The sequence below is a fragment of the Arachis hypogaea genome, chromosome 4, assembly GCF_003086295.3.
Source record: "Arachis hypogaea cultivar Tifrunner chromosome 4, arahy.Tifrunner.gnm2.J5K5, whole genome shotgun sequence".
Lineage (NCBI taxonomy): Eukaryota > Viridiplantae > Streptophyta > Magnoliopsida > Fabales > Fabaceae > Arachis > Arachis hypogaea.
The window spans coordinates 86,628,682-86,638,007 of NC_092039.1; the positions used below are offsets into that span (position 1 = coordinate 86,628,682).

The 9,326-nt window shown below is 33.2% G+C and overlaps 3 protein-coding genes across 4 annotated transcripts; 2 read left to right on the plus strand and 1 right to left on the minus strand.

The window, feature by feature from the left end:
* The first annotated feature begins 428 nt into the window (after positions 1 to 428).
* Positions 429 to 5,480, plus strand: LOC112796932 (uncharacterized). 2 transcript variants are annotated; one of them, XM_025839610.3, is made up of 10 exons: positions 429 to 569; positions 764 to 872; positions 1,031 to 1,130; positions 1,486 to 1,629; positions 2,186 to 2,244; positions 2,444 to 2,511; positions 2,600 to 2,651; positions 3,098 to 3,271; positions 3,806 to 4,405; positions 4,932 to 5,480. In XM_025839610.3, exons 1-9 carry the CDS (start codon positions 562 to 564, stop codon positions 4,202 to 4,204), a joined length of 1,113 nt encoding a protein of 370 aa, XP_025695395.1. In that variant the 5' UTR covers positions 429 to 561; the 3' UTR covers positions 4,205 to 4,405; positions 4,932 to 5,480. The 2 variants fall into 2 exon arrangements, with proteins under 2 accessions (XP_025695395.1, XP_025695396.1); XM_025839611.3 differs by having other exon boundaries at positions 3,098 to 3,264.
* Positions 4,220 to 5,147, plus strand: LOC140184156 (uncharacterized). The gene is made up of 2 exons (XM_072234451.1): positions 4,220 to 4,405; positions 4,932 to 5,147. The coding sequence occupies exons 1-2, from the start codon at positions 4,220 to 4,222 to the stop codon at positions 5,145 to 5,147; spliced, it is 402 nt and encodes a 133-aa protein (XP_072090552.1).
* A 1,679-nt stretch (positions 5,481 to 7,159) lies between the features above and the next one.
* Positions 7,160 to 8,877, minus strand: LOC112796933 (uncharacterized). Its single transcript, XM_025839613.3, has 2 exons — positions 8,464 to 8,877; positions 7,160 to 7,649 (listed from the first exon to the last, which is right to left on the minus strand). The coding sequence occupies exons 1-2, from the start codon at positions 8,647 to 8,649 to the stop codon at positions 7,251 to 7,253; spliced, it is 585 nt and encodes a 194-aa protein (XP_025695398.1). The 5' UTR covers positions 8,650 to 8,877; the 3' UTR covers positions 7,160 to 7,250.
* Positions 8,878 to 9,326: the final 449 nt, after the last annotated feature.

The following is a 9,326-nucleotide window of genomic DNA, read 5'->3' on the forward strand; positions in this document are numbered from 1 at the left end:
AATGTGTTATTAACTTATTATTTAAGTGCTAATGTTGCTGCTGCTATCAATATGGTATCGCTGCTGTTGTTGCTGATTGTTTATCAATTTGATTAAATTGTTGATAACATAGATGACCTGTTGTTGACCAAATTAGGTTTGCTTTTTAAATTTTGTGCAAGGCATGTTGAATTTTATTGATTGCGATTCATAATATAATTTTATGTTAGCTTTATTATTTGTTTTTATATTTGGTAATTGAAATTTCTATTTGGAATTTGGATTTATTTTATGCAATTAAGATTGTTTAATTTTAATTATAATTTAGTTATTTCTGATTATATCATTGATTAAATGGTTGGATCTATGGGTACCGATAATTTGAACGGTTCGGTTCGGTTCAATTTGTAGTACCTGCTGAACCAACATAAAAAAATCTTCTCCTTAATAAGATCTCAAAATAAATGGGCGATGCAGCGTGGCAACGTTAGGCAGCAGACACGACGAACCATTTGGTGCTTTCTTATTTCTAGGCTCTAAGCTCTCTCTTTTCCTCCCACTTTGAAGAAAACGATCACAAAGATGAACAGGTGAAGTTGCTTTTCATCATTTATCATCTTTCAGTAGCACAAATTACATTTCTTTCTTGCACATTTTTTGTTCAAGTTTATTCACTTTTCTTTGAACTTTGAAGTATGTTAGAAAGAGTGTGTTTCCATTTCCCCCCTCTTTCTATGTTACTAATTATTATGGGTCTAATTGAATGTGTTTGCTGCGTTAATAGACTGGTGAAGAAGAGTGTTTCAAATTTCTTTGCGTTGAAAATTCCAAGCAAGTCCCTTTGTACCGGGGTTGTCAAAGTTCCTGGTTCCAATGTTGCTGAAATTCTCAATGTAAGTGGATAATAATAATAATAATAATAATAATAATAATAATAATAATAATAATAATAACTCTTGGTTTATATCCCATCTATGATTATGAATATTTACTTTATTTGTTATTCTTTGTTTTTATATTTCCCCAATTGATGTGGTTTGAAAATTTGTAGGAGAATGAGAAGGAGAACACCACAAGCAATAGTATTAAACAATATGATATTGCTATTGTAGGAGGAGGCATGGTTGGCATGGCTTTGGCATCTTTCTTGGGTAGGTAATACACTAATACTCTTCTTCCTCCGCATTTTCTTTTCTCTTTTCTTTGATTTTTGATAGAAAAAGAGCTGTGGTTGAAGAAGCTGGAAAAAATATTTGATAGATATTGAATCAACCATATGCTGCTATCAAGTGGCTTAAAAATTTTAGAAGAAATAGTTTATGGTCTCCGTTCTTCTAAAATAGAAGTTAAGGGGATGCGTTAGATGTAAAACATTCATGTGTGTCTTTCCAATAGCTTAAAGCTTTGGGAGAGATTATTCATGACAATAGACCAGGATATAATTGAAGGCAAATAGTTATACTTCTAATTTGGCTAATTATTCTCCTAAATGTGTTGTTCTTCCAGCAAGTGTGCCAATGACTAAGCAGTTGAGTGTTGCAATTATTGATAGCAATCCTGCTCTCAGTGGTAGCATGAGCATTAAGAAGGAAGATCCCCCTGATCCAAGAGTCAGTACAGTAACTCCAGCAACTATATCTTTTATGAAAGGTATCCAGTTTTTACGTTTGTTTTTCACTACTACTGTGGTATGCTATCAATTTCAAATGATCAATTTTCTTTTATGGATATAAAATGCCCAAAAAAATAAAAAAGAGAAAATGGGAGAAGTACAAATGTTAAAGAGGGAATAAGAAGTATAGAAAAGAGCAAAAAAGGGGAAAAAAAAATTCAAGATTACAGAATGGATGCTAAACTATTTGTACATGCTTGAAATCGCATCTCCCTTGGAACTGCCATGAGTAGAACAAACAGAAGTGGTCAACCATTCTCTTATTCCTGGTTTATGTGAAAATAGGCACCATTGCTTTTTAAAAATTCAGCCAATAACTGCTAACAGAATAGAATCACTCCCAGGACTCTTAATACCATCTCTTGTTTCCTATTTGGAAACTTTTAAACTATGATTTGAACAGATCAAACATACTATAAACTTGTTTCCTGAAGTCAGTTTGACACCGAAGTTTATTTTCAAGAATGTTACAAAAAGATGGAAACATATTGTTTATGTAGATAATGACCCTTATTAGTTGATCTATTTTCCCAGATGCTGGTGCTTGGAAATATGTTGAGCAAAATAGACATGCATATTTTGACAAAATGCAGGTATTCCCAGATGCTGGTGCTTGGAATTTGTGCACTTATATATCAGTTGTCCTTTGATAGTTTGTTCATTTTTCCAAGCTCCTAGTTTCACTTGCCAAGTTCCTTTTTTGTTGCTAAACTCAAGGCATTATAACCATAAGGATGTTATTTTTGTTTGAATTGTTCAAAATTTCATAGATTATTTTGTATCCTTTGGCAGGTCTGGGATTATACTGGGCTGGGGTATGCTAGATACAATGCAAGAGATGTAAATAAAGACTTGCTTGGGTAAAAGTGTGAACATATGTGACATTGAAGAGAGCCTCTTTTTGAGAACAGCTATCATATTAATAATACCTTAAACTTGATCATTCAGGTATGTAGCAGAGAATAAAGTTCTCCATAGTGCCTTATTGTCATGCATACAGGTAGAATATCAGAATATTTTATTTTATTTCATTTTGTGATCTATAGTATATTTTTTGCATTTTAACTGCATGAACTGTGTTTTCTGTTGGAAATTCTTTTCATTTTTCACAGTTGGAAGCTGTTAGGAGGATTTTTAATCCTCCTCTTCTTTAATCTTTGTTCTCCTTAGATGTTATAAATGATCCAAATTGCTATTAACACTGGTATAAAAATGAAGAGAGGTTTTGTATGATATCCTTGGATGCTCAGAAATTTCTTGTAAGTCTAAGTCATCAATTTACGTGTAGGTTTCAGATCCATCACAACTAAATCACTAAATCTAGCTAGCTATGTTTTTTTCTGCTTCCAAGGTTCTTCTGTCAAGATTATTCCTTATGTCAGTAGAAAACTTTGTTACTCTAAGGCATGATACTTAATTGTATTGCAAACTACTAATTTTTGGCAGGATTCTGATTTCAAGAGAACAATATATCCATTGAGGTTAAATTCAATGACTTTGAACCGAAGCAGCATGTCTCTAGTGGAGGAGAATATGAGCAGCAGAGAATCATCATCTGCTCAAGGCCAATGTGCAAGGCTGCAACTTAGTGATGGCAATAGCATATATGCAAAGTTGGTGGTAATTAAACTTTGGGTAAAGTATACTTTGTCCCTGAAGTTTGACAAAAGTTTCAAAAATACCCTTAAGTTTTATTTTGATTCTATTTTGTCTCAGAAGTTTTCAATTTGCATCAAATATACCCCAGACGGCTAATTTTTCAAAAAATTAAGACCGATTCAACAACAATTTCATAAGAACGACCCCTCAACACAAGCAAATCAAGCATACTTTTCATGCATTATTGTTATATTGGTCTTAAATTTTTTTGAAAATTTAGCCATCAAGGCTATATTTGATGCAAATAAAAAACATCTGGGACAAAATTGAAACAAAATAAAACTTAGGGATATTTTTTAAACTTTTGTCAAACTTCAGGGACAAAAAATATACTTTACCCTTAAACTTTTGATTATGAATTTGTTATAATTGCATTGTGATAAATAGTTGGCAAAACATTGGTAATTTACATTCTGGTAACAAGTTAGAAGCTATCTGATTATTGCAATTTTATATGCAAAAATTGATATCTGATTAAACATGATTGTCTTGAAGGTTGGGGCCGACGGAGGAAAATCACGTGTTAGAGAATTGGCAGGATTCAAAACAACTGGATGGAACTATTCTCAGAATGCAATCATCTGCACAGTAGAGCATCCTTCTGAAAATCGATGTGCATGGCAGCGGTTTCTACCTACAGGACCAATTGCACTTTTACCCATCGGTGATAAGTTCAGCAATATTGTTTGGACCATGAGCCCAACAGAATCAAACCAGCGCAAATCAATTACTGAGGAAGAATTTTTGAAGGATGTGAACTCCGCTTTAGATTATGGATGTGGACCTCATCCTACTTCAAGCTTATCTGGAACCCGAGATGTGTTCTCTTGGTTTCAAATGGATACAACAGTATCAGCCAATGAATCCTTTGAAGTTCCACCGAAAATAACTTAGCTAGCTTCTGAAAGGATGGTGTTTCCTTTGTCTTTACGCCATGCCAACTCCTATGCTTCGAAACGTGTTGTTCTTATTGGAGATGCAGCCCACACTGTCCATCCTCTTGCTGGTCAAGGAGTCAATTTGGGTTTCGGAGATGCATATTCTCTTTCAAGAATTATTGCAGAGGGCATTGCTTTAGGCACTGACATCGGAGAGGTATTTATTGTTTACAATGAGCTTATCAATACATATATGTGAAGTTAGATACTTACATATTCTATTTGTCACTCTTTGTGAACTCAAAGCATCCCTTGTATATGTATGTTCTGATTTAATTTGAAAGAGTTTGAAGGTTGGAGGATGAGGTATCTTCCTAAAGTAGTGTCATTGGAGAGATCAAGGATCAAGGGTGCGCTTGCTTTGCATTTTGATTTTCTGATTTCATTTTCAATATTTTTTTTTTCTGGATTTTGTGAAGGAAAAAGAGAAAAGAGTGAAAACAACAAATCCTATTTTCTATTTTCACTTGTTGTTTCCTTCACAAAATTATAAAAACAGAAAACACTGGAAATCAAAACAGAAAATGAAAACGTAAACCAAACGCGCCTTGCTATATAAATTTTGAAGTTGGGATTGCTTTCTGGCGCCTTTACACCCTTGTGTGGGACTTTGCCAGGGATATGGAATGGAATGGCATGTAACTAGTATGATTCTTTCTTCTTTGTGCATGCTTGCTGTGCAGGTGAACTTGCTAAAGAAGTATGAAGCGGAGAGGAAACCAGCAAATATTTCCATGGTGGCGATCCTTGAAAGCTTCCAGAAAGCTTACTCAGTTGATTTCGGACCTTTTAATATACTTCGAGCTGCAGCCTTCCATGGCGCAAATTATATACCACCGCTGAAAAGAAGTATAATTTCTTATGCTTCCGGAGAGCAAAACTTGCCCGTCTTCTTGTAATGTCGTTTCGGCCAAGTCATTTGCTGGCTTCAACTGGCAGATGAAAATCTTGCTTGTTTGTTTTACTAATACTGGCATCAAAATAAGTTTTACATGAAGGTTCAAACACTAGCTTTTTGCTTTTTTTGCTTTTTTTTTTCTTTTATTTCCCTTAAATGGGGGCTTGTGTATGAGACATGAGTCAATGGCCATGTTAAATTGTTCTGTGTTGATCCTTCACTGAAACTGTGGCCGTTGTGTGTAAATAGCACCAAAAGTTGTTTGCATGATGGAAGTTTTGATGTAATAAGTAGATAATGTTACTTTGATGATAAATTCAAAGCATTCTGAAAATATTGGCCCATGATTATGCACTTTTCATTATGATTTTTTTTAATGGGGGATATTAGGTATGTTAAAACGATTTTGATTAATTGAATTATTTTGTACTAATATTGAAAACATAATCTCTTGCTGATGTATTAATTTCAAGTCTTTTTTTTGTGTTGATGAAAGTGTTTTTAATGTAATTCTATTGAATTTAGATTCCTTTAAAGTGAGAAAAATAGTAAAGTAGTATTGTAAAAGATTAATTATTATTGATTTTGTAATTTTTATGAAATGTGTCATATTATCTTAATTTAAAAGTGATTAACTATTCACTTTAACACTTTATCAATTTTTAAAAAATTTAATCCAATTCTATCGGTACGAAAGGAATTATATTAGAAAAAGTCAAACTTGAAAGGAATTATATTAGAAAAAGTCAAACTTGTTTGTGAAATTTTGTTTAAAATACACACGAAATTTATTATTATTATTATTATTATTATTATTATTATTATTATTATTATATTAGAAAAAGTCAAACTTGTTTGTGAAATTTTATTTAAAGTACACACGAATTTTATTATTATTATTATTATTATAAAAGTAAATTTTATCGCACTGCTATCAGACTGATTATACTTTATGATACAGAGTGTTGGACGGCTAAAGGAGAGCACAAACACAAGTGTGGCAGAGATGAAAATATTGAGATAGATGAGTGGTCATACGTGATTGGATAGAATAAAAAACGAAGATATAAGAGAATTAGAGTGGTACTTATTGTGGAAAAGATGATAAAATCATGTCTCAGATAGTTTGGACATGTGAAAAGTAGACCGATAGAACACCTAGTCAAGAGGGGAGATGAGAGAAGGACAATGAGTGAAAGGCAGAACAAGACCTAGGAAAACCATCCATGAGATGGTCAAACAAATTCACATGTAAACAGTCTCTTTATAGACATGATACATGATAGAACTCAATGGTATTGTTTGATCCATGCAGCCGACCCCACCTAGTGGGACAAGGCTTTGTTGTTGTTGTTGTTGTATTATTATTATTGTTCTTATTATTATTATTATTATTATTATTATTATTATTATTATAGTAAAATTTTGTGAATGTAAAATGATATATATTTTATTAACTTAAAATTAAAATTACTTCTATTTTCTAATAATAAAATCGTAAAATTGTATTTCTTTAAAAGAAAGGAAGAAACTGATAATCCAAATAGCAATAGGATGGGATTAGATTGCACTTGAAAATAAAATCAAACCGGTCCAATTCAAACCACAACAATGTATATACTTCTAATTGGATTGATTTTTCCTTTAAAACTAATTCAAACCACACCACAAGCACTCCTATGTAAATTTGCACAAGAATGAAGAATCACACCTAATATATCTGTGTTAATATTCATCATTCTAAAAGACGTGATGCCAATAAAATTATGAAATGCTACCAGCAACGGGCATTTCCCCTTGAAGCCTCTTGTTTCTGTCCCCAACCTTCATTCCTATCCTCTCCTAAAGTTTGAGACAAATGTAAATAAGCAAACACCCAGCCTTCCATTCTAGAAGTCAATGGCTTGAGACTAGTGACTACAAACTATTTGTAAAATCTAAGTGTTTCGAAAACACTCGTCAGCAGAACTCAGAGAAATAACACTAGTAATTCATCTAGCTAAGGAAACAATATACAGAGCATGGTCTTTTGTAAATTAGAATATTCATTTAAGGTGGCTACATCTGAAGTTCTGACCAATATATATATTGATAGGGAATGAACTCAAACAAAAATTACTCCATTTTCTTTAATGGTATCGATAACAATACCCAGTTTACCTTCAATCCTTTCATTGTTTCTTGGTTCATAAGCCAATGCATATACATCAGCCTCCTTTGATCGCTCGGCAATGAGCCTTCCAACCACTCTACAAGCATTGTGATCTGTCAAGGAGGGGAGAGAGTTTCGAAGATCCTTGCCGTTTGTGGTAGCGACAGAGATCACTTTGCTTGTCCCTCGGTGCATCACCTTAGCGTGAATGAATCTTTTTGAAAAGAAAACGTTTAGTAAGAACGGTCTCATGTACATATCTGTCCTCTGCTTCCATGATTTCCTGTTAGGTTTCTTTGCAGCTTCACTTCGAGATCTTCGGGTCCAAGCAGCTTGGATGAAAGAGCACCCCTACAAAATGCAGATGTTGATACAAAGAGTAGACTGAGCATGGAGAGGGAGAAAGAATTGAAATTACTAACACCCTGATTTGGCCCCTGATATTTCGATGTTAAACAATCTCGTCACTATATTGTTATTATACTTGAAATTCCTAAGCATACAAATCTTCGACAAAAGCTGTACATACACAAGGAGGACTAATATTTCCACCTTTTTTTGAAGTTTAATTTTGATGCACTACGGATAATGTAAAATATTTACTCGTCTATTTATATCTATTTATATCTGTTCCTCTGGATAACCATTCATATAGATAGTTACCTTTTCTGACATGGCTTTATAATAATGCATCAAAAATTAAATTCTTTTTCCAATGGTAAGGGAGAAACTTGTTTAGAAAGGCAATTATGAAAGGTGAATTTGTAATGTTCATACCCTTAGGGCTTTCGTACCGCAAATTGCATGACTAGGATGTCCAGCTGAAAACTGTTAGCAACTAAATTGGGGTTTCTCTTTAAAAAATTGAGGAGTGGAACAGTGTCATATACGGTTTTCATCTCAAAATGCTCGAATTTTTTACAATTTAGAACCCCAATCAGAACTCAGAAGTTCAAAAGATCACAGTAAAGAACAGGTTATGTGAGCCTTAGGCTTCAAATTCATGAGAGGGTGAACCCTAAACTTAGAGGAACCAAACTGATTTTAATATGAATCTACTCTATGCTACTATTAAGATTGAAAGGTAATTCTTATTCGATAATTAACATAGAAAAGAATGATTTCGTAAGTGCAAGACTAATCAAGTAGAAAGAAAGAAGCTAACCTCAGAGAGATGAGTGTGAAGATGGAGACTTGGCGGGATGGAGGAGAAGGACAACGAACGAGGAGGAGAATAACCAACCGCTGACCACCAGCGGCCAGTGGGAGTGGTAGAAGAGAGGCGGAGGAGCGGCGGACAGCTGTAGGGTCTGGGCAGCTGTGACGGCGGCAATGCAAGTTGAAGCGTCATCCGTGTTGATTAGAATGTTCTCCGAAATTGAAGAATCAGAAACCGTTCAACGAGAAATATGAAGATGAAGTTGAGAGCACTTATGAGCTTCTAATGACGCCCATGAGGTGAGTGTGATTTGACAGTGGATTTGAGAATTGAGTGTTTGACAGACGGAGACGCAATGCACAAATTGCAAACTGCAGAGGACATTTTACCACATTATCTTTAATTGTTTTTTTTTTTTTAATTTTATATATAACAATTATAAAGATTATGGGAACTTAAATTAACTATTTGAATCTTATAAAAAAAATTTATATTAAAAGATTAAATATTATTGAAACTATTAACATTATTTGTTTTTAAAATAAAATAATTTTTAATTTTATTTTAAGAAAAATATTTCTTTAAAAATGAGAATAAAAAATAAAAAAAGTTCTTAATTTTTTTTGTGAAGACAAATTTGCCTTTCACATTAAAAAAATACAAAATCATCCCTCACATCTTCAAAGGCATGATAAAGAGGTCCTTCCATCCAATTACTAGTTTAAAGCGTAATAAAACGAGCTTATGTAAAAGTCAAATTTTTCACGTATTCATAACGGTACTAAATTAGACCGCTAATAAAAAATTTGAGTACAAATAGGTTCCAAAATATTAAAATAATAAGACATGTTCCTATTTTTTTTCTCCAC